Source organism: Struthio camelus, chromosome Z, assembly GCF_040807025.1.
Source record: "Struthio camelus isolate bStrCam1 chromosome Z, bStrCam1.hap1, whole genome shotgun sequence".
NCBI lineage: Eukaryota > Metazoa > Chordata > Aves > Struthioniformes > Struthionidae > Struthio > Struthio camelus.
In genome coordinates, this window is record NC_090982.1 from 53554034 (window position 1) to 53579869 (window position 25836).

The following is a 25836-nucleotide window of genomic DNA, read 5'->3' on the forward strand; positions in this document are numbered from 1 at the left end:
GGGGCCTCTGCTCTCAGCTCCCGTAGACTCCTCTGAGCCTCTACCACCTTCTCCCCAAAAGGTAAGTGAAGAAGAAGCTGGCTTTTTGCTGAACTAGGTACTAGGAAATCTCTTTAAAGGATCTCTTTTCTGTTTTTTTTTCCTGTAATGTTATAGAACAGATCTGTTTAATTAATGTTTAAGCACACTGACCAACTCTCTCGCTTGCAACAGTTTACGTTTAAAACCAGCTTGCTTAGTGTGTGCCTGTCCTTGACTCACTACGTAAAGGGAGATTTTTCTCTGCTTCCTAAATAAACATGATTGCAAAAGCTATTTTCCTTTCCCCCAAAATTGCTAGCCCTGGGACATGTAGCAAGCTTGACAGAGTCCTACTCGTACCTCTAGGAGTTGGCGTTTGTGGGTGTGAAGTAATGACTTGGTCAGGAGAAAAAGCCCTAGAGACTACAGCAATTCCTCCTCTAAGCTGTGCTTCTATTCCTCAAGCTGAGGTCCCCTCAGCAAGTCTATTGGGGAGGAGAAATCAGGAAGAGACCTGTTGGAGGGGCTCGGTCATGAGAAAAAGCCCTCCTGGGCACAGATAAGGTGTGTTTTGCATAGATAAATTTTGCTGTGATGTTGAACTACAGCAGGAAGCCATAGCGTGGTAACTAGCGGAGGACTGGTAAGATATATGGGCTGAATGAGGTTTGTGCCACCAGTTGAGAATTAGGCTGTATAAGGTCTGATTTATTTTATAAGGTGTTTACTTAAGTAAAAAGTTGCTTGTAAGTTGAATAACTATCAAATATAACTTTAACTCTTGCAGAAATGTTTTAAAAGACTGGGCTTCACTTAAAGGACAAAAGTATGTGGTACACTTCCAAAAGTAAATGGCTTATCTGAAAGAAGGTTCAGCTGCAGATGTTCATCGTGACAATGTACAAGTTTGGAAAGACCAGGTGATATCTTGGGAAAAAGCTGGAGAAAACGCGCACGGGTTGTAGGCTCTGTGGAACAGATACTTTGGCCAATGGTTAGAGATTGTTGTGTTTTCAGAGCACGAGCTGGCTGAAGCCTCTGACATGGAAACGTTATGAAAGTGCAAAAGGGCTACTAAATTTGACACACACAACATCCCCTATGTGGAATCTCAGCAGAAACAAGGCCCAGTCTGTATTGTGTGTCTGTACTGCAGCTTTTCTGTTGCTCTGTGTGGTTTGACTTCAGCGGTGGATGCAGAGTGACTGTGAGGTATTTTGGAATCGTTCCCCATTTGTGCAGTTTATGGAGAAATGAAAATTCACATTTGAGGAATAAAAGGAAAGAGATCCTCCTCTGAAAGTTGCATCATCATTTCTGTAATATACATGCATCTCCCTGTCTGCTGCTTGAGTCTGAATTATGAGTTTAGAGTTTTGCTGTCCTCCACTTAAGAGATTTGTATCTCTGTATGCCTAGAATCAAATCATAATGACATCTTATTGTGGAAAAAAAAAAAGCCATAACAAAACAGAAAACCTGTAGTTCGTGTTTAAAGCAGGCAGTTTCAGAAAAGTGTAGGTTATTTGGAGTAGAGGAAGAGAGCCCTAATGATTTCTCCATCATGGAAAAGTGTTTTTTCCTGTGCAGTTCACTGCTCTTTGTTAAATCCTAGAGTTTATAATTAAATACGGTGCTATGATTTTTGCAGTTTGGCCCCTTTCTCTACAGGGTAATGCAGAGGCTGCACTTTGACCAGATGCTCTCCAGAACAAATAGTGGCATTTTAAAAAGAAATGAGATCTTTTTTTTTTTTTTTTTTTGAAGTAGCTGACACTTATGGTTGATGCTGAAACTGTCGAATGTCAGGAAGTTTAAAGCCGGGGTTTCTATTTACCTTTTGATTTAAGTTACGATAAAGCAAAGGGAGAGGTGAAGAGAGGATCCGGAGTCATGCAGTGCGTTTGCACCAACCTGTCACTGGTAGGAAATTGGGCTCCGCGTATTGTTGAGGGTGGAGTGAACTGTGAGCTTGATGTTTGCTCTCCCTGGAGCCCCAGCAGCTCTGTACCACTGACAGGAGCCAAGATTAGACGATCCGGGTTGTAACAAATGAGGCATTAGGTGCGCTGTTATGTTTGTGCGAAGAGGTTTATATAACGTCTGCCCTGCTGCCCGGTCTCCGGCTCGTGCATCAGCTCATTGCTTTTCGTGAGCATTAATTTAAATTACCAATTTAAAAAAAAAGGAAAATGGCAATTGTGTGAGTGAAGGATGAACTCTCAGCCTTAATTTTGGATTTCCTGGGATTTCTCTGTCTCACCCTGAGCGTTAAACTCTCTTTCCGCTTTGAACGCGCAGCTGAGGAAATGTGAGGCACGCTGCTGTAGCTACTTGGCAAGTTCTGAGCTTTTAGAAGTATCAGTTCCTCAGTTGCTATACTGATATTTTATTTTAGTTGATGTGCTCAGACCCCTACGGGGTGGGGTGAACCTTCGGCTCTGATGCTGAGCAGTAACCTTTCACCTTACGTTTTACAACCATGTAACAAGGAAATGCCGCACATCTCTCAAACCAAATTCTCTCATCTAGTGACTAAACTCAACGATGAGAAACATAGGCAAATTCTGGTGTTATATCCAAATAATTTGTTTAAAAAACAGTTTCTCAGAGCTTGCGTTCAGCGGTGAAATGTAGTTGACAGCTTGCCTTTTCGTTTCAGACCTGTTCAGCCTACTACCAGAGGCAGGTGTTCAGCCCCAGAATGAAGAACTAGATGCATCAAGCGTACTTAGACTCTGTATGTTTAGACTCTACAATTAAACGAGGAAAGAAACTTTCATTCTTAACTCATGATCAGTCTAGTTAAGCCAAGGGATAGGGTTAAACTGAAGAGGTGGGCAGGTAAGGGTGCAGTTGGCGCCTCTGACAGCGGCAACCTGTTACCAGGTTGGGCCTCAGCATAAAAATGTGAGCAGCTTGGAGCGGGCAGGTGGATGAGTAGCTGATGGTGCTGGAGAACTTTTTTAGAACGTACATTGGGTCTTCAAAAGCAAACGTCTTTTGAATGGTGGAAGAAGGAGAAGGCTGAAAAATTGGTGAGGTTTAGGTTTGGAGCAGATCTGAATGCATCCTCTCACCTACCCCCCATCTGAAATCCGAGCGAAGGGTTATGCGGAAGAGTTGGTGGCATAAGATCTTTTGTACTTCCCCTTCATCAAAGAAAACACGAATGGGAAAGGCAATCTCGCATAATAGCGCCTTTAAAGCAAAGACCATGTTTCCAGATGGTCCAATAAAATACTGTAAATTTCTCATAAACTGTAAAAATTTTTCTAGGCCTTCTGTATCAGAAAAAAATCTAACTGTGTTAACAGAGGCAGAAGGCAGCAGCTGAAAGGGGTGTTTGCTCAGACCCTGAAATTCAGCATGCAAAAGTTGCTTATGCTGTAGCTGTAGAGAAGGGGTCTACCTGCAGCAAGCACAGGTCAGCTTCGGCAAGGGTGCTGGAGCGCAGCTACCTCAGCCCAGAGCCAGGGTCATTGCTCAGATAACGTGAAGCTCATCCAGTGTGAAGCACCTTAACTCTGTAGAAGCCTAGATAGCATTTTTTTTAAGTCTTTTTTTTTTTTTAATCTTCTCTCCAGATAAGAGCCTGTTTACCTCTCTTGCTTCCAGTCCTGCCTTGCACCCGACAGGTAGAAAGGCTCAACTTTTCACGTTTCTCGTGTTTAAGCCACGTTGCTTAAGACGGTCTGCTTCTTTCCTAAAGGCCTTGATCTGGGAGAGTTAGCGGGAGGTGACGGTGATGCTGATACTTTCCTTTAATATTAAAGTGTAGTGGGCGTGGCCCTCGCCCAAGATAGAGGGGAGGCCTGGGTTTTATTTTCTTCTTAGCTGGAGTGGGCTCAACCTCACAGTGCATGTTTCCTAAAAGAGTGATCTGTTAGATATGAGGCTGTTGGGAGGGGAGGAAGAGGGCACCTAATTACAGGATTGATCCTCTCGCAGCTGTAGCTCAATGCGGAAAATTCAAGGCCCCTCGTCCTAGGGCTAAGCAGAGGCAGGAGATGGACTGCCTCGAGGGTAACACATTCAGTCAGGGACAGAACTTATAACTAAACTGATAAATATTTATGCAATTTCCGTGTAGTTATTGCAGGGACAATAGTGGGCACGCGAAGCCCTGCGTGTGGGCAGGAGAAAAGGAATCCTATGTCTCCTCCCCCAAGAAGATACTCCAGCCCTACTGAGCGCTCTGGGGCACCATGTGGTTGGAGAGAGAGGCAAAATCCTGACTCTGCTTTCTGAAAAGTGTGCGTCATGTAGCTGTGTGCTTTGGGGAGAAAACTGTAAACTCTGGGTGATGGCATCTCTCCAGCCCTGAGCAAGTGACCAAGTTTGAAGCACGCCGCTCCCCTCGCGTGCCCCATCTGGCCGTCCGTAGGAACTTTTATACCCGTCGTGCCAGCTTTCCAGAGTTGCCCTTTTGTGTCCCTGGCTGCCTCATTCCCCTTTGGAGGCCCCCAGCTCCGCCGGCTGCTGCCCAGCAGCCCTGGTGGGGCCTGCTGTGGTCCGCTCGCAGGGCGCCCGCCACTTCTCCCTTGGAGGCGGCGCTCGCTAGCGGCTCCGCGTGTCTCTACGACTCTGCTGTTTTTGGGTCTTTGCTTCAGAATTCCGCACTGGCTAAATTGTGCTTAAATTTATGTAAAGGGGAACGTTTGAAGTGGCAGTCTGCTTTCCTATTTGCAGTCTGTCTTGCAAAGTGGAAGTTCTCATGCTTTCCCCTTTGGAAGCCCGAGAGACAGACCAGAAAGCTGTCAACTTTACTGGTGGCTAGCATTCACTGTAGGCAAACCAGGTAATGCCGTATCAAAGCTTTGTCTCTTAAACCTGGTAACTGCTGTGGTACAATATACATTTGAAAGGATTTTTCCAGATTTATCCAAAAAAAAAAAAAAAAAAAGCCCTAAACCTTAATTTAATAATGTTAGTGAACTCCTTATAAATAGAGCTATGCTAGAGCCTTTGATAACTGTACCCATCATTTAATCTTATCAGTTCCCTCCCTGCTTTTTTGTGTTGAGTTTGAAAAGACCCATCAGGGAACAAGTAATTCCTCATGTTCTCTGAGCACTCCTAAAATCAGAAGGGGTTGATAGAGAAGATATGTTATCATCAGTCCACACGGTATCCATATGAAGTTCAATCTTTAGTAGTTTAAGAGCCATTATAGATAGCATGTCCCCCACGCAGAGAGGGTGTGCTTTGAAAAGCTTGAAGTGGTGATTGGTTGACCACCTCAAACTGCCAGATCGTATTTGCTCTCAAAGGAAAATTTCAACAGATGTGCATGTACATAGGAGGATAGACAAGATAAGACGATAAAAACCTCATTTTGAAAAAAAAATCAGAGTTGGAGCCTTAGTGAGAAATAATAGCAGATGTTAAATTTTAAGACTGAATGGACAACTAAGGCAAATAAACAAGTGAAAATATTTAGATTGCAGCTTTATGTGTTTTTATATAGATCTTTTCAAAAAAAATTAGCTTTGCCTTTTCTCATTTTTCATAAGCATAGCTGGTTGTAGCTAAGCTGGTATATAAATGGTTACATATCTTAGCAAAGCATGCATTAGTTTCACATACAAGAGCAATGCGATTTGGTGCGCTGCCAGTTCTTCTTTATGTGATTCCACTGAAAAACTGTGGCATTTAGCAAATGTATCCATGCTCATTTAGGTAAGACCAGAATTACAGATTAATTAGACTTCAGCTGTTTGTAAGGAGCAAGCCACAAAAGGCAAACTTCCCTGGGTCAGCACTCTTTACAGTCGTACAAGCGGAGTGCTCAGTCTTCCAGTGCTTTACTTTCCCTTCCCCTGCATTCAGGATTGTTGACAATTTTCCAGCGTCAATAAGGTAGCCCTCCTGAAACATTAATGAAACTGGGATTGAAGGAACCCGAAAGTTGCATCTCAATTTCTTAGCTGAACTTCTGCATAGTACTTGTGCACTGTTTTTTTTTTCTTTTTTCTTCCCTCTCTAGCCAGGCGTCTCTTTGAAGGTGGAAGAAAATAGTTATTCCTAATGTTATCAACCAGTCAAACAGTCTGTTTTTTCTTTTTTATATTATCACTAGCTTTAGGCAAATAGAATTTTTTAATATTTCTAATTATTTACTTGTGGAGACATTTTATCATGCTCTCAGAGCACCTGGTTCACAGATGCCTATGCAGATAGTGTTACTAGAGTCCTGTAGCTTTAACATTTCATCTCTTCTGCAAGCATTTCCTGCCTGCTGCAGGACAAATTCCACCAAATATTACTCGGTTCATCTTTTTTCCTAAAAGGAGGTGTTTAACATTTCTAGAACTGCCTAAAATATGCTACTAGAATAGTGTCTATTGATATCCTGACTTAAAATAACTTGCTAGACAAACCAGAATCCTCTTTTTTTCCTCAGAGATTACAAGTTTGGTCGATAAATTAAATGCATTTGCACTGATACCTTTTTCTGAATATGAGATCAGAGAGGAGCATTTGGCAAAGTGTATCTTTCAGAACAGTTTTCCTGAAGAAGCATCATCTCCGGTCTGGGTAAATATGATAAATTTATGAATTTTTAAGGATTTTATATATTGCAGTTTTGATGATTAATGCAGCATAAAACCAGTTAACGTGCATGCTAACAGATTAAAGAGGAGGTATCTGACAGACTTGAAACAGTACTCAATGGGGAATAATCCCTGAACAGGGAATGTTCCTCGAGGTGTCCCGGTGGGGTTGACACTCAGCCTTGCATTTTTCAGCAGCGGAGCAAATGCACGGTCATCCCTGTTTACGTTTGCAGGTGGCACGGGCGCTGGTGAAACGCGCGATGGCCACTCGTACGGATTGATCTGTATGATCTGTGAACAAGATGGGTCTTAACGCAGCCTGTGCAAGTTAACACCTAGAAGCACGGGCTGGAGGCCGTACCTACCTAACCAGGAACTGGCAGGTGGAGACTCTGCGTCGAGGAGGCTCTCTCGACCCCATGGGAGCTTGGCCTGAGGCTAAGGCGAGAAGGCTCAGCGTGGTCCTTGAATGCGTGGGCAAAGGACTAGTGGACGGAGGTGGAGGGTTGCTATTAACTCTGCAATAAGGCATTTGCGATGCTGCCTGCTTTGAACGCAGTGATTTAGCGTCAGTCTAGATGGCAGATGGCAGCGGAAAGAGCTTCAGACGCTTTAGATTTAGCTACCGCAACGAAGGGAGCTCGGGCACTGAGTTTGAACTGCCTTCTGAGTCTACGCAAACTTTCAGTAGTTACTGAAGCCGCAGGAGTATTTAAACAGTATGAGGGGAGCACTTTGCTCCTAAACAAAGCAACAGGTAAACGCTGGAGCAGAGACTCTTAGTATACTGGCACTAGTGACTTGTTTGCTAATAAGTGAAACTCTCTGGAATCAAAACGGGCTCTGTAAAACGTCTCAGGTTTTTGCACGTAAGCTGATGTGCTTCTGTCTGCTAACGGCGGTAATATGAAACAAACAGCATGTGTCAGGGAAAACATAACACTGACGTTTGGCCTAAGACAACTTTTTCTTGGCAAGTTTTGAAGTCTGAGCAACGTCTTTGCATGCCGTGGTAATTACTGATGGCGTTTCCCAGTGTGCTCGTACCTTCTGTTTTGTTGCCACCAAGCACGGTGCAGCTGACTACCACTGTTCGCACTCCTGGCTGGGCAACGTTTGGTATATGGGAAAACCTGAGATTCTCAGACTGTATGCGGAAGGTGGAGAATACGAAAGAACTTGTTAAAACGCCTGGGCAAAACGTTTTGGTTGGTTGAGGAGGAAGATAGAAGTTTTTGCTTCTGAAGCACATGGGCCTTGTGAACGTATAAAGAAAAAAGGTGTGTGGGGGGGGTCGGGGTCGGTTGGCTTGTTTTTTTTTTTTTTTTTTGGCTTTTGACTAAGTAAGGAAGTGGGAAATAGTCTACATACCAAGAGAGAGAAGATTATTTTTAAAAACAGACACTTAATAGATCTGATTTTGTTGCAAATCTGATTTAAATGGCAAGATTTGCTATTTTGAGAGAACAGGTTCTCGCCAGTAACGTAGATAAAGCACATAAATGTAGTGCAGTCTTGTTTAACATAAAATTAAGATTATTAAGGGTATGGAGTTTGCAACTTTGAACATATATAAAACTATATATACATAATTCTGAATTTTGTTAAGAGTGTAACTGAGAAATAACAGGAAATGTTTTTTTCCTTTGAATAAGAAGCTTCACAACAAATTTTAACTCAAATATGAAGCACTCCTTCAATTCTCAACAAGGTGCTTGCTGTTTTTAAAAAAAAAAAAAAAAAAAAAAAAGCCTAGAATGATGCAGGAAGATCCACCTCCAGGAGGTTTCCCCATGCAGAAATTGGGGAAAAGAGCTGTAAAATCACTTTCATAGGCTCTCTCTGCAAATGGGAGCTCAAGCATGTGTAACTTGGGACTGGTCAGGGAGTTTATCAAGACCTGATCCTTGTTCAAAGTGAGACAACATTAGGGAAAAATAGTGTCACCATAAAATTAAGGACTCGCAACGCATACCCATTGGATAGTTTGGTTAAGGTTGCATGGGGAATATTAATCCTGACATTGGTAAACTTTTGAATGTTTAATTTTGCCATGTTAATGACGTTCATTTAGTGTATGTTTTCTCTACAGTATCTTGGAGAGATGTACTCGTGATCAGTTTGCATAGATAAATAGGACTTAAAAAGATAGATGTCTTTTTTTTTCCTCTGAATGACATTATAGCAAATATTTTTTAGAGAATAACTGGATTAAGCAGAATTGTCTCTTTATTAGACTGAAATAATGCTTTTGTTGCTTTCGTTTGTGTCACTAATATATTGCATTAAGAATAGATATGAATATTCTGAAGCACCTGCCTTTCCAGATCCACCAGCGTTCTCTTGCTGTGGTTTTCCAAGCAAGAAAACGCTTGTGTTCTTTCTTTCACAGCAAGAGAATGCTGTGGTTTTCTAAGTCCCAATTATTTTTGTCTCCAATGATCTATCAAATTCGTAATTAAAGAAAACTTAAATATTGCCAATTTATCTGCACATTTTGTATTCCTTAGAAAGTACGTAGATAGTATTTCTTTTATTGTGTCCTGCAACAAGGAATACTGAAGTTCATTTTTAGTCCATCTCGTATACAACAGAGCCTTTTTGGTGTTGCTTTCTTACTCCAGTCATCTTATTGCAGAAAATCAGAAATGCACAAACAGAAACAAATCCAGTATGAGCTGACCCTTTATTTTATTAGAGCAGGCTGTTCTGCAGGCATGTATAAAAACAATAATCAGTCATTAATAAGCACTGAACATTTGTAGTGAAGATCTGGTTCCAAGACCAAACCAATCTGAGCATCTTCAGTGGATTAATTGCTATGAGATCATATATCTCAGCTGCAGAAAGGCTAAATGGAAGTTTTAATGTGCTACAAGCCAGCTGCATCAATGTAACTTATTCCCTCTAGTCAAGCAACATCAATTTCAGAAGCAGCTATTATCCACACCCTTTCTTTTAGGCTTCTTTTTAAAATATTATAAATTGCTATTACAGAAGAATTGCAATTGGAAATGTTACTAATTAGTACCTTCCTTTTGAAAGCTAAGATGTTAAATTATTCCTAATTTATTATTGAATCCATTAAAAAAAAAAAAAAATCAAATTCTAAAGCAACCCCTTCTTCTCTTTTCCCCTTAGAAGTCTATCTCCTCTCAGACCCTAATCTGAATGGCATTTGGCCCTGGATCTATACAAAGATACACGGCAAGAAGCGTATTCATTGCTGTAGAGATGTGCAACAGGAGCTCTTCAAAACACGTAACTCTCCCATTCGCAGCCTTCTTATGCAGCAGTGTTATACAGTTCAGCTGCCTCAAGAGCCTCAATACTTTTAAAGAACAGTGTAGGATTTTCTCCTTTTCTTAATTAATTAAAAGGACCATCTGATAGAAGATGTAGCACACAATCGTAAATTAGTTTAGAGGATTTATCATGTGTAGCTTGCATGTATTCATAGACTGAAGAACAAAATTCTAATATTAAATGGGGTGTAATTTTTAAGGAGATCCATATTTAGTGTCAGAATCTGATGCTCAGTACACACTTAAACTGGCTTGTCTAATCCTTTGTAAATTCCCCTGCCAACATAACTAGATTTGTGCCACTACTTCCACCAGCATCTTTATTTCGGAGAATCCCAAGAGTGTTACCAGATCACTTTACACGTTGCCAGTGTAACGAATTTATCAAAACGCAGCAAGCCAGCGTGAGTTAGAGTAAAGCCAACGATACCACAAGTTACGCTGAGGGCCACTCTGGCCCTTCAGAGTGTCACTAGCCTGGGCAGCAGGAAGATGAGCTGATGGTTTGGGGACTTTAGTCAGCTGTGGCAACTGGAGTTGCGTAAAACACCTGAGCATCGGACCCTGCCTCCAAATTAGTTGCTGCACAAACGAACACGTGACTGCAAGTGCCACAATGCTGGGGGTTGGGGGAGTTTTCCACGCACATTTGTGTGACCGTTTCTATCGAATTAAAGAAACCATGGAAAATGTCAGCAAATTGAATCTGTAAATAAATAACTACTGTTTTTATTTTAACTCTTATAAGACATATTCCTAATGATAGAATAAGGAAAAAAAAAAAAAAGGATGTAATTTTTCCATATGTTTTATTGACAGATATTTAGAACATCAGTTTTATTAAAATAGATTAAAATCTGTTGATATACATTTGTTATTGTAAGAAAAAACAGCGCGTTATGGTGTCAAATTCAGGTTAACTTTAGGATTGCTACCTTTGAAAGCCAAAGTGTATTAAGGCACAAGAGTGGTAACAGAGATTTTTTTTTCAGGACAGAAAAAGCAAATTTTAACTTAGTGCAAATGACGTAGCATCCCCCTGAGGTGGTCACAGACATCCAGATCTGTCTGACAACTAAAAGGCATTGGCAGTGGAAAAGTTTTGGCTAAAGAAGGCACTGAATCAATGCATCCCACTTCCGGGTTCCATTAGGGGAAGTACTGACATAGTTGGAGGTGCTACTATGGTCTCGTGCAGGGCTGTGAAATTTCTACTTCCTTAGCTGCCACAAAAATAACGTTGGCCAAATACTAGTGGTTAACAGTCAAGACTTAACCGGTGCAACTGGCTTGGAAGTTAACTGTTGAAAAGATGTAAAGTAGAGAGCTGATTTGCCATTGCCATAGTTTCCAGTGTTGCTAATAAAGCCTTCGTCTGTTCTCCAGAAAAAGCAATCATGTGTGCAGATATTTCTTGAAGAAACTGTGGAAGCTTTTGAAAAGTTTCTAATTCTCTCAGATATGTATCTACTAACCAATCGGCAGAAAATATATTTTTCAACTTGGAGTCGTCACTAGCCATTACTGGAAGTGTATTTGAAGAGGCTACCTCTCCGAGAGCTAACGTAAAGGGTGAAGACAGATTATAAACTGAACAAAAATTTAGCAGCATCTTATTAAATAAAATTAACCACAGTTCTATCTGCTGACTGTGGAAGTCCTGTTCTGTGCGTTCATAGAAGTTTTCAATTGTCTCTTCTGGATGAACAATATTCAAAAGTTCTTGTTTTACTGGTAGGGACTCAACGTAATCCAGTGGCAATTTTCCATTGGAGTCCCTCTGCTGTAGAAGCACTGGTCCTGCAGGAAAAACAAATGTTAGTAACAACAGCATATTCAGTTTGGCAGTTGATTTTTGGTTTGTTTTTTGCCAGTAGCAAGGTGTCCGTTTAAATTCCTTTTTGTACAAAGTTATGTTGATGCAACTGATGGGTCACATATTTACAATACAATCTAGAAAAAAAGAACCTTTAGAACAGTTTCTTCATGATTTTTTTGCCTTAATTTTCTTACTGATTTTGCTAGGTTGAAAGATGAATGTTATTCCATAGCAATGGAAAAGAGATTCAATTGTGTCTTATCCTAAAATTTCAAGTAGCAATATATAGAAAATGTAAAAATAGTGTGTTACTGCTGATGTCAAATTTCATTAAGCATTTTACAGGCCACATATTTGCTGAAACTGACCCCAAATTATAGGGATTTGATTACGATGGTCTTTATTTGCCTTTCTGGATGGTGTGGCTGACCTTGTGCTAGGCTGTGAAGCAAGACAAACTGTTGGGGCAGGAATCCTAGCCTCCCTCAACAACTAAGTTACGAAATTTGTTCCTAGCAAATTTCTGAAATGAAAAGTTAAATACAATAATAAATAGACATAAAGTAACTGAATGGGAATGTTTAACTTGTTCAGATTATACTAGATTCTTTTTAGTATCTTCTGTTTATTAGTACGATGGAGCTATTAATATTTAAACAGTGTGCAGATGTCTTAAGTTCATGAAATGCTACACCAGTTTAAAAAAAAAAGGGAGTTAACACACTACAGGTGGTAACAAGAACAGAACAAAAATTGTCTTATGTAAATTTGGGATAAAGCAATAATGCAATTTTATAACTTGAATATATTTTCAAAAATATATTTTAATTACAAGAGGCATTTCACCACATTTCCCATTACTAGAGTGTGATTACAGCAGTACTGTTTTAATCCATCACTGATTATGTAAAATAACTTTTGCAAGTTGAAGCTTTTTTAGAGGGGGGGGGGGAAAAGTACAAAGTTATTGCAGAGATGTACTCTAAGTTATTGTCGCACTGAACGTGTAACACACTTCCTACCATAGCATTGTCAGCTATTTGACAGGCCAAAACCCAGAGTGTGACAAAGGCAAGGATAAGGGTACGTGCAGCTTGTAGAGTTGCCAGAAAACCTTGATGAATGCAAGTGCAAGTAGATCTCTTCCCCTAGGACAACAGGATTGTTCACTGCCTATTCTTCACAACAGCCCAGGAAAAACGCACATCTGTCAGGGCAATGCCACTTTCAGTTGAGGAGCTGGGCTTAATATTGGCTATTGCATCACTTAGACCGATTGAAATCAGCCCAGGTATTGGCTTGGCATGTCAGATACGTGGTTCAGTGGATACAGAAAACACCTGGGAGCCACAGAACTGAAGCTCGGCAAACACAGAGGTAGAACTGCAGAGGAACGTATTGATTATGAGATGGTGCTTGTACAACAGACACAGAAATTGCCTTTAGGGGGCAGGAGAAGACTGCAAATACAGAGATCTTCTGCCAGGAATGAAATAAAATTTTGTTCCTCTAGCTTAATTAAGTAATAGGCCATCTAAATACAGTGCATTCTTTTGCCTTATGGCTGAAAGCAGAATGAATTTTTTTTGAAAAGTTTTGGACTCCAGATACAATGCACAGAGATTAAATTGACGCAGTAGGTCAGCGGCAAGGATATTACAAATTTTAGTAAATGAATAAAAGTGGGCAGAATTGATATCCAAGTCCATTCTCTGCAGCTGCTTTTTTAAAATGTTATGTTAATTATATTGATACAGTGTATTTCAAGACAAGATACATGTTCCCTGTCACTGAAGGAAAAATATTGTTCAAAACATTTATCACGTGTCTGCCTAATGGGCAATGTATCTTTTTTTAGAAACTAAGGCATCCCTCCCGCTATTATCCCTAAACAGCAGTTATCACAATTACAATATAGAGTCCTTTCTTAAACTAATTACTAAGCTAATTGTGTTCTTCAAAGACCATCACATTAATTTTCATAAATGCTGAACAAATTTATGTTGAAATACATGATTATATAGAGATTTACCGATCTATTTTTGCAAGCTATGGTAAAAATAGATCAAAACAAAAGAAAATCCTTAGCACTGCTTGGTGACTAGGTAATCTTTATCTTCATTAATGAGTTTGGAGAATATAGTTACAATACATATGGTGGAAAATGCAGAATAAAAACATTACCATATTGGAAAAAAATGTGAAAATCCTGGTTAATTTCATATTCAGCTGATCAAGATAAGTGTGAAAACAGTAATATTTTTATTGTGACCAAAACAGCTTGGCTTAAAAATGTTTTAAAATAAATATTTTATAATAACATTGTATTTTAAGCAGCTATTAAGAAAAACAGTACGGACTTCGTATGGACTCGGAACAGTGGATAATTTCCCTAAACCAGTTTAGCATAAATGCACTCACCCCCACGCTGAAGTAGCAGCTTGCCAATTTCTACATGTCCGTTTGACAGTGCATCATGCAAAGGAGTCACCCCGTCCACTTGACTGAGCAGGTCTACCTCTGGACAGCGTTGCAAAATTTCACGGACACACACTGTGCTGCCATGGTTACAGGCTTCATGCAAAGGCGTCCAGCCAGCATAGTCTGAATTATAAATCAAGGGAAGTTTTAAAACAGCAGAAGTAGTAGTAAAATGTTAATAATGTAATTCATTAGACAGCAAAACACTTTATTTTTTAATATGCACTACTGTTACAATGGCAATTTGTGATTTCAAGAAGGAAATTTGATTGAAAAACATTTGAAAAAAATTAAATGTAATTTTTTTTAATCGGAAGAAAACGCAATGAGTGTTACCACGTGCTTTAGTTAGAAATTAGGCTTTCATCATTTTACTTTTAAAGTCCTGATTTTGTGTTATCTAAAATAATTAAGACAATTTTCATGCTATATAAGCAAATTTTATTTTCAAATAGGTATTATTACAGTTCTTTACCTGGCTTAATTTTTCAGTTCTGTAGAGAAAATGAAGAACTTACCTTTAACATTAATGTCTGTTCCAGGGGAAGAGAGAAGCTGAATCAATCTCTCCACTTTGTTTCTTATGCAAGCTTTATGCAGGGCTGTCTCTCCTACCATAAAAAATTAATAGATTACACTAGACTAGGCAAGATAGCAACTAAAGAAAATAATCAAAGTGCATGGAACTAGGAGACCTGGCTATATGCCAGAAAATTCAATAATGAGTAAGATTTTCCTTTGTCCTGTTTAACCATCTTTTAAGAAAATTCAAAAAACCCACAGAGCTTCTGTTCCACCAGAGATCCAGCAATGAAATTGTACTGCAAAAGGTTTAACACAGGAATTATCTCCCCCCAGTTCAAGGTTTAAAGCTTCAATCACACTATAAAAGCACCAAGTGATCACAGAACACCAAAAATACTGGGTTTTGAAGCAATAAAACTTTAGAGTGCAGTTGCCCTCCCTTAAATTTATTCATGAACCTACGTTAAAATGTATGGTTCTTTTTACACAGCATTTATAGCTTAATTCAAATGAATGTTTCTGGCTAAGCACGAGTGCCTCTACACACTCAAGTATAATTCAGAACTTCAAATCCGTTAACAGATGGTTTGCTGTTTCTCAATAGGCTGTCTGACTTGGCTACAGGAGCAAGGGAGGGGGGAAAGAGAGAGAAATAAATGAAGGGGTCTTAATAAAAAAGAAAAGAAAATCCTCTGGAAAAAAATCCCAAGTCTTAGTATCGTGTAAAGCTGAAGTAAGTGTGGTAAAATTGAACAGTAAGCAACTGAGAACTGCTGTTTACAGGTAAAGATACCATTAGTCTCTGCATGATTAAAAACTTCAGACCCATTCTAAATGCTATTTTGCTTTTACTAAGTGACTAGGTTTGAACAACAGCCAGAGGAAAATCTTGATGCCAGGTGAAAGATGACGCAACGAACATCTTAGAAATGAAAAATATCTCGGGCTAAATCTCTCAGCCTTTGTGATAAGATTAACATGGTATATTTTGTTATATTAATACTTTCACTGTGTAAATCTGTCAGCTCCATACTCATTCTTTTCAACAGAAGATACTACTTATGATTTTGGCAGGGGAAGAATAGGGTTGGCAGAAGTTTTTTTTTTTTTTTTTTTTTGCCCTAGTCCTTCAGCTCACTTTTCTTTGTAAAAGTCAGCATGTAATAATTCACATCAATTTTACTTGCAAAAGCAATAAAGAGAAAAGGAACCAATTTTAAAAATGCATGGTCTGGCTCCGTTACTGAAGCTCGCTTAAATCCCAAAAGAGGGTGAGGTTTTATGTTCTTCGGTGTTTGTGACACAACTCTGATTATAATTTTTTGAACGCTCATAGCTTTCTTTTTGCCAGTTTTTTCTAAGCCCTCTCATGGGTGTCATTATTAATATAGTTGTGTTTTAAATGATGTAGGTAAATTGCTGACGATGATGATAAAAAGTAGTTCCAGCAAGTAATTCTGTTCAGGTAAAGCCTTATGTAAAGTATGTTTTATTACATTTGTCTAATAAGTGGGACCCAAATAAATTACTGCAGTGCTGTTTTATTCCTTAGGTACTTGGGTTCCAGTATAGCTAAGACAAAAGCCAAATGCCTTTCATAGTCTGGGCTGAATGCCTAGAAGAAAACAGTCCATATGCTTAACACAGCTATGTAACATAGCATACTCCTCAGTCTTTGTTCACAAAATGTCTAGGACTGAAAGAGATGAAGACTGAATTATACTTTCAAATCAGAAGACGTTGATCCTACCAAGCACAGGTTGAGGTGGATTAGCAAAGTAAGGCCGGCAAGACTGGAATGAGCTCACACAAGCTGTATACTGTATTTAATATCTGGGGGGGAGGGGAATGAAGAAGGCAGCTTTATTCCACCATATATACAATTCTTCCTTTCAAACAGATATTGAAAAAAAGAAACACGAACCACAAGAAAGAATTTCTTGGTCGTAAGTGGTCATTGTAGTTCAGCATTCATCAGGACAAGATTTTTAAACCTGAAACTGTTGATTCTACCCGTTTAAAGTTCTTAACATAAATTAGATGAATAGAATACCTTTAATATTAGTCTTGTAAAAATGTACCCCTTCAGCCAAAAGGTAACAATTCTCTTTGGTGTACGAAACCTCCAATTCTGCTTTTGTTTTAAGCTTCTTCATCAATGGAGGGCGCTCATTAAAGAATAACTCACTGAAAAGACAGCAAAGTGGACACATGTCGAAAATTGCATTTTAAGATAATGTATATGTACTTAATACTGTTACAACATGCAAATGTCATACTTAGATCTATGCCTTTCAGAGTTATCTCTGAAATATCTTAATCGTGTCCTTTCAGAGTCTTTTAATTGTATTAAAAATAGTAATAAATTTCCCACAATTAAACTTTTTTAAAGGTAATTCTATGAATGGTTTAACCCCTCTGTGTCTCCATTAAATTTAATATTGGGAAAATATATCAGTCCGCATATATGGAGGATGAGGGGCAAGGGGGAACCCCAGCCCAGAAGTGTTGCAGGTTCACAATGGAGCTTTCTGTCAGTCTCGGTAATTTGTAGACAACAAAACAGGTCACATAAAGTTCAAGAAATGTGTCAGGTCAGAAGCTGTCCCCCAAAGCAGAATAAAACTGGTGATGTTATAGGTATTACTTACGGTAGATCAGGCAGCACTTCGACTTGGTTCTGCTTATCACCATTTAGCATCAGTAATGCCCTCTGAGACTTGGGGCATGACCACTGCCCTATTTTCTTTTTCTTTGCTTTCTCCTTCCTTGTCTCACGCATCCCTACCTCCCCTAAAGCAGGCAAATAGGAACAGACCTGTTGCAAAAGTAACGTTATCAATGACCGTGTATACAGGAAATTAAAACGTAGTCAGTTTCTTTTGTTGCACTTTATCTTTACGTAAAGTAGTCATGCACCACCCACAGATTGCTGTATCTAAGTTTTTTAAAATATGATCCCTAAATGATGTTCGTGCATATAGATTTTTTTTAAAGTTGTCTTCTGCCATTTTTTTTTTTAGATTTCTGTATTAATGTACTTTGCTCAATATTTCACCCTTGCATACTGGCCTCAGAAGTAAGTGGGCTTTGTCTGAGCCAGAAAGAGGGAAATTCTAGGCCTCGCTCTTGGGATTTTTGGGTAGCTGAGAAAATCTTGATCTGTTGAGGTAGACAGCTGTAGTTCTACAGCAAAGCTAATTGATTCTCAGAGGCTTAATGGCAGCATTTACCAGCTTTTCTGCTCCAAACCCAGGGAGCAATTTGGCAAAGAAATACCACTCTCCTAAGATGAGGGGTGGACTAAGCCTGCGGGCCTTGTGTAGACAATAAGTGAGTTACCTCTTAGGTGCTCTCTCACTGTTAGGATAACCTAGGATGTTGCAGATGTTTTGGCTTCTTTCCAGTAGTTCAGAGGTTCCAATCCACCTATATCCCTCTCTTTAAATAGTCACATAAGTTGTTCCAGTTTGGCAAAAGCACGGGAAATAGTTCAGTAAGGAGACTCATTCAATGATTATCCAGATGTGGAAGCAGATTACATGTTAGCATGTCTAAAGAAAGATACTTAGAGAAGGCTTTGACTATCTAACAGATCAGAGTCTGCAAGCTACTTGCAATTGGTGAGAGACCCCTTACTTGTGCCCTCACTGTATATAATCACCAACTGAGAGTAGGAGGGTGCTTTCTGTAGAAAGCTTAGCTGACAAGATGCTATGTGAGGAGAGCTGGCAAAATTGACTCAGTTGGTATTTACTGTATGGAACAAGAAAAAGGTAATTGTAAAGCCAAGGAAAGCCATAAAAGGCACAAGAACTTGTTTTAAGCACTACACAAATTTTTCATTTAATTTGTTGCAGAGACTGACTGATAGCGATGGCAACATCAAAATTAGCCATTGCTACTGTGCGTGTGTTGACAACATGTTAAATGTTAGATATACAGTTGTTTTATTTTTACAGTTCTGGTAAGTCTTTTGTTCAAGCTGTGGTTAAATATAGCGTGTGACATATAATGATCTTTGTTCATAATAGGCTCCTGTAACATTCAGGCAAACCTCTGTTTAGAAAATGTATGAAAGTGTGAAGTTGTCTGGCTTTGATTTCACCTGTAGAATTTTAGGTCATACAGAAACAGTGATGGATTCCATATAGTGGCTACTCATTAGTATTAAGTTACTGAAGTGCAGCTCTAAGTCAGGGCATATCATTACCGTGTCCTCTCCCCGATTTGTCTGTATCCTTCTAGCAGTCATGCTTTTGAGAATTTCTTTCACAGTTTTCATCATGTGTATTTCCTCATCAACTATCATAAATTGTGATTTGAAGGCAAGAAAAGGTTTGCAAGTAGGAGAAAATTTTTAAGAAAAGAAATTTACAGGAATTCACTGTGGTTCAGGATTATAAAATCTTATATCAAACAACTGCCTGCACATAGCAGAATAATAGAAAATCACCTCTTTAAAAAATCTGAAGGGAAAAAAAAAACCCAAAGTAAATCATGCAACATTTGGCATTTTCCTTAACTACAAATGTAATATCGCAATGAAGTATTTACATCAAAGATAATTTTTAGAAGTTTTCATTGTGACTTGTCATGTTACCTGTATGTAAACAGGTTGATTTGTACAGGTACTACAGATTCTCTGGCAAGAAAAATTTTAGCATGGTTTTGAACCTTGATCTCAGGTTAAAAAAAAATTTAAAAGTGGAAGAGTTTATGTTCATGTAGAGTAAGATGTATGCAACGAGCATGACCTTAAACCATAACAAAAGATGTTTTTCAAGGCTCTTTCATGACAGTATTACTTGTTGCATACTTAAGTGTGCTAGGTTATTATGAAGTACAAGAGTTACTCACTATTTTCTGAAGAGAAAGAGGTTCTGTAGAAATAGGTATATTCCTCTGTAAACATGTTTTTTTAAAAACTGCTTCTGCAACAAACATTTGAAGCCAGAGGGATGGTATGGAACAAATGAACATTTTTAATTCATGTATTGAAAAGTCTGGATAAAAGCAAAGGGGAAAAGAGGCCTTAGAATCAGAGTATGTTATCCATCATCTTATAACAAGTCCAGTTGCTGAAAAATGCTCATCAGATTTTAAAAGGCAAAACACTGCTTATAACAATGAATCTTTTTAAAATGCTCTAAGTATAATCATATAAAAGTTGCACCATGATTTTGAGAAGGAAATTATTTATTTGGGGGTTATGTAAGTGATCATCTTGAAAATTTAATTGAAACAATGCAAATACAATTCAGATAAAATGTATGTAATGTGAACAAAGAAATCAGCATAATGCAGGTTGATCTATAAATTCTACACAAAAAGTGACATTAAGCAAATTTCAGCACAATTCTGATGTTCCAAATACTTCATATTGTTTAAAAAAAAGAAATACACACACACACACACACGCGCGCGACAGACTACTGCAGAAGAATGTGGGCCTATGTCAGGCTTATGTCTGGCATACTTCACTTTTTTTTTTTAGGAGACAGAATGGCTGTTTTTTCTTAGGCTGATCTTTGTATTTTGATTCTAGCAAAAGATTTTGTCAAAATAGTCACTGAAACAGGTGGAAAGCAAGGTCCGCCAAGTGAGGAAAGTCTTTACTATATTGAGGGAGTATTCTGTTCTGTTGAGAACTGCTCCCTCTGTAACTGATCTATAGACTCAATTAAAATAGAAGAACAGGATTTAAAAGTACAGATGTTTTCTCCTGTATGGTTAACAGAATCTTAGGAGAAGAATTCTGCAATAGTTTTTTGGGCTTTAAGTGCTGTGGACTGAACTAAGTGGCAGAGATCATCAGTAAGTCAAAGAATCTTTGTAACCAGACTATGATTGTTATTTTTGTGAATGCTCTGAATGGGTGAAGGACAGCATAAAGAGTATCATTTTCCATTTCTGAACAGGCAAGTGAGAAAGTCTTACTAGAATATATATACAAGATTCTCCCTAGTTTATTAAAGCTAGAAAATCCTTTGGAGAGGTTGCAACAGTTGTAGATACTAAAGGCTCCATTCAGCTATAAAGTTCCAACTGGTTTGGCCTTTTAAGATCTAAAGCAGGCTATAATGCTTCAGATCATTTTCTTTTTGTGAGACGAGCGTACAACTATTTGTCTAGGGACTAAGACTTTAGCTGAATGTTTTCAGTACAGTTCTTGTCATGTTTCCAGGCAGGAGAAGCCAACAACTCTTTATATGAAGCCTGCACCTGTCGCTAGAGAAAATGATGATCGAGACCAGGATACCCAGAGGGCGTAATAGCTGAATCACAGTCTCTCCCCCTAGTTTCTAATTAAAAAAAAAAAAAAAAAAAAAAAAGCTTTGGTGGAAATTAAGTTTGAAAATGAAATAAAAACCATTTAGCTGTTTTCTTGACATGATTTTTTTGGTCGTCTTAGTTTCCTCTTCCCCTAGTTGCTGAAAGGTCAGATACCCCAACAGATATTTCCTGTTGGATGATAATGGCTCACTTGGGTTGTGGCATTCTTATTTATCTAGCCTATTTAATGAACAGGAGGAATAGCGATACAATTTTCATATCACTCCCCCTCCCCAAATTTTTTGGCTAGCAATCTAAGGATTTGGAATGGGATACTGACATGTTTCCATTTGAAGTCTGTGTGGGTCAAAGAGTTCAGGTTGACTTTTGGACTTACTGCTGAAGTGTCCTTAACAAATAAGATCAAGTTTGTTGAGTGAAAAACTAAAGTCTGAGAATTGGCCTAAGCTAAGGTGTCTCCAGTTGTCTCTCTGAAGCTATGACCTATTACGATATGCTTAAATTTCTTTCTAAACTGAAAACTGAGCTCCATAGAACTTGTATTTTATTTCTTGTTCACACTGTATAATCTTGATTTCACATTAAAACTTATTAAGATGTATTTAGCTGAATGTTAAAAGGAAAGCCTGTTCTACTTGGTCTTTGCTTCAGACAAACAGATGCACACACGCACTCACACACAGAAAATGAAACAGTTTCCTGGACAAATACACATCACACCATGAGACTGCATGGCTGCAACAGAAGGTAAAATATGACCTGACTGTAAATCAAGGATTTTAGTTAGACTTTAATGTATCTGATTAAAAGGTTTTGAGATGCATTTCAAACACTCACCATCACATGAAATGGCAATGTAATGTGCCAAATCATCAGCTACTTGACGAAACACGTTTCTGTTCATAAGGAAACCTGAGAGGATCCAATATTCCACTACAGTTCCAAGAATTGCATTTAATAGATTAGCTATTTCACTTCTGAAAGCCTAAAAGGAAGAAAAAGAACATTTATACACCGGTACTATATAACAAATTCACACTGACAATAGAAATAATAATAGAGAATATCTTTAGATAAAATCCTTCTGTATTGCCAAATCATTTCTTCACTGGCTTTTCTTTTTTCTATTCAAAAGCTAGCTCTTGCATCCTGGTCAATAACTTTAATATGCCATTGATGCCATATCAATTAAGATTTGGCACTGGAGAAATACAAATTATTTGGAAACATATACTCTAAAACAAATAACCATGTAAATACAAAATGGGATCAATGCTTAGAAGTACAAAAGGCTTTCTTTTTGAATTATGTTTTGTTTAACTGTAGGAGTTCAAGTACTGCATTTATGCTAGTTAACCTTTTGTTTTGCTTTGCTGTTATTGAGATCTGATTCTCCCCCCTCTATTAGGATTCTCTTTACCCAAAGATATCATCGCAAAACTGAGGGCCCTGCTATGACTAACTGTGTACACTGGTGCCAAAAGAAAAGGATGCAAGGTGCTACTCCCTGTTCTGAAAAACTTTGACAACCAATATTTGGGAGCAGGAAACTTTTTTGTGCTATTAAAAATTTCAGCCACACTAGCAGCTGCATATTCAGAATAAACAAAGCATGGACATTAGCCTTATTCTTTTCTCTCCTGAACCTGCACAAAATTGCCATGTGCAGATAAAGAAATCATGGAGTATATTCTTAAGGAGGTATCAAGACAATATACAGTTCTTTCTTTAACATGCCATCCAGCAAGTATTGTGAGATAGAGCAAACATAACGTTTATTCACCAGCGGTAGCATTTCACTTAATACCGGCTGGGTAAAGCACCACTGCTACTCTCAGGGTTAGTCCATTCAAAAGTAAGTCAGATCTCTCTACACAACGCTTTCGTGTGCCATGTAGAAATATTTTATGCAATGATTCTGAAATAAGTTATTCCTCTGATGACATGTGCAGCCACAGCAAAGTCACAAAATTTGTATGTAGTTCAGAAAGACGTATAAGCTGGAAGAATATATGCACACCCAGTGGCAATACATGAAAGTTAGCTGCCAAAAGCCACCTACCTAAGGTTCCACTGGAAAATCACTACTGGGACACACAGCCCCTATACTCTCTGCTAAATCCTACTACACGTTCTTGTAGAAGAGAAGGTATGCTTGGACATATTGGACAATGGAAAATTTTGGACAAGAGGCAGAACTGAATAAGTACTTATCTTTCAACTTGAGGCTTTAAAGAATTACTTACAGGGAACACAACTGTCCTGTCTTCGTTGTGCTCTAATACCACAATCACTTGTTTTTCTGATATTCCTTTGACAACAAAATATGTTCAAAGATCAGCTTGAAATAATTTAATAGGATTCCCTCAGGAGCTGGGAAGCACCAATGACTGAAATAGTTTGAGTTTCATCAATAAATCAAATAGACATATATAAGAGCCACAGACACCATGGCATAGTTGAGATTTATTATAGAAAGACTACAAAATCATTTGTGGAAGGCCTACATAAATACTATCCATATATTTAACGGTGACAATAGACTTTGTCATTCAAAAGAAAAAGAATAAACGTACCTACAAATAAGCAGATTGCCTGGGGAGGCTGTGGAATCTCCATCATTGAAGGTTTTTAAGAACTGGTTAGACAAACATCTGTTAGGAATGGCTCTGGGCTGGATAGTCTGGATGATATTTAAGACCCCTTCCAGCTGTACTTTCTGTTATTCTGTATAACCCTTGGACTGATTTAGTTTGCCCCTCTCTTTACTATATCCTAATACTTCATTTTGGATGAATTGTAGGATCTCATAAAAACAACTAAGAACATTGATATGATAGGTCAGCAATATTTAAATCCATTTTTTCAACTAATGTATTAGATATTTTAAAATCTGTATCACTCCCTACCTTGTGAAGATTCAGGAACAGAAAGTGAAGAAATAATTTGAAACGCATTTAAATTTCTTTAAGTATGCATACCTCCTTGGCCATTCAACCCCAAAGCAAAATACTGGTGAATAATTTAATCCTGCCAATACTTCTTCAGAGTAAAAAAAATCACACAAATGCAGCAAATATGAATTTTAACAGAGGCAAGTGACAGGATCAAGGTCATACAGATATAGTTTCAGGTAGATATGGATGTTCTGAGGTAGATATAGATGTAGAGCCCAACTATTAAAATTCTTTTTCTTGATTTTCAATCACTAGATTGCCTTATTTGATCTATGAAATATTTACAAGGAGGGGGAGGAAAAAAAATGACCTTGAGGCATTAGATTGAAGTAACTACTGAAAATACAGCAAGTATTAATGATGTTTCACAAAGTCAGAAATATAGCTGCAGACCAAATCTGGCTGATATCCAAGTTGCAACTATGTCTGCACAGTTGAATATCTCTACGCACTGACAAGGACAGCCCAGATAATGCCAACTGGCATAGGCTTAGTTGGTTGATGTTATGATAAAACAACCGTAGTATAAACAAGAGCGTCTCCTTAATATCTTGAAATAAATGGCTCAATGTCACGAATAAGGGGAAAATGCTCTAATTTACTGAACGCAGTAGCTATCTAAAAAATATTAAGATATTAATTTTTTTTTTTAAATACAAAGCAATAGAAACAGAGGAATAAAAAGGCATGCAATATTAAAAAGGAAAACAAAGAAAACTTTTCCATTAAGCATAGGAATTGCTACCATGTTGATAAAACAACGCTGTGCGCATAAATAGCCCCTGCTATTCAACTAAGGTGGTTAACGCTAAAAGTCTGTTCTATTGTTTTTCAACTCTACTGCTTTCTGTTTTACAGCTCTATTTTTTCAGAAATTTAATTAGTATTTTTAACTACAAACTAAAATAAAGGAAAAAATATCAACAAACGAAAAAAATTTCAGTGACAGTATTTTTAGATTGCAAGACTAAAGTCTTATGAAGCTAAGTGATCTCTGTATGTCAATCAGCAATAAAATCATTTATAGGAGCTAATTGATTTCTTGTTTGCATACAAAAGCAATATTCAGAAAGTTACACAAATACTTTTAGGTTGTTAGGTTGCAAATAATAAGTTACTCATATAAATGATGAGTTGCTATTGTATTAACAGATGCAATTTCAGATTACGTGAAAACCTTGCTAAAAGAGAAGTTTTTGTTTACACTATCATTTAGATAAATTGTCAAGACTATTAGTCACTGGAACATGAGATTTCAATCAACTAAAACTGAGAATATTCAGAAACTAGTGATTTTGTCCCTACGGTTTACTACTATGTCTAATCTTTACCTTTACTCAAACTTGGTATGAAGCAAATAAAATTTTAATAGTTTGTTTCTTTATAAGACAGCAAAGTACAACATAATTCTTGTAGCTATATTAAGAAAGTATTCAATTCTCTTCTCCCCCATAAATAATTTATTTTTAAGAAATCCTAAAGAATAGCGTATTACTGTAAAATGTAGTACTTCATGCATTAAGAGTCTTAAAATCATGCGAAATTACTCTTTCAAACAATATGCAATCATAACAAATTAACCGGGATCCAATTTACCATTTTTTCAAAACTGTCTTCCTTGCTCCTATTGTTGAGAATCAAAGCTATCGTCTCACAGAGAGAAGTGCTGAAGCGAGAAGAGGTTGTTGACTGTTTTACCATACAAGAGTCATAGCAGCAAAACTGATGTCTGCTAGCTTAGCAAATGCAATTCCTTGATGGCTGTTTCATTTAACGTTTTCTAAAGTCAAGTACAGTGCTCCAGTGATACACGTTTTGCAAATTGTTTTACTGCACATAAAAGTTTTCATAAGAAAGCTTTTAATTCACAG

At 38.0% G+C, this 25836-nt stretch overlaps 1 protein-coding gene across 6 annotated transcripts in view; it reads right to left on the reverse strand.

The window, feature by feature from the left end:
* Nucleotides 1-10676: 10676 nt before the first annotated feature.
* Nucleotides 10677-25836, reverse strand: part of SLF1 (SMC5-SMC6 complex localization factor 1) — a 37063-nt gene continuing 21903 nt past the window's right edge. For all 6 annotated transcript variants that reach the window (XM_068929008.1, XM_068929013.1, XM_068929011.1 and 3 more), the window contains 7 exons: nt 21846-21993; nt 19572-19717; nt 17363-17529; nt 16765-16898; nt 14705-14797; nt 14127-14309; nt 10677-11686 (listed from right to left, as the gene is read on the reverse strand). In XM_068929008.1, coding sequence (XP_068785109.1) covers nt 11184-11686; nt 14127-14309; nt 14705-14797; nt 16765-16898; nt 17363-17529; nt 19572-19717; nt 21846-21993 — 1374 coding nt within the window. In that variant the 3' untranslated portion in view covers nt 10677-11183. The remainder of the gene's footprint in view (nt 11687-14126; nt 14310-14704; nt 14798-16764; nt 16899-17362; nt 17530-19571; nt 19718-21845; nt 21994-25836) is intronic.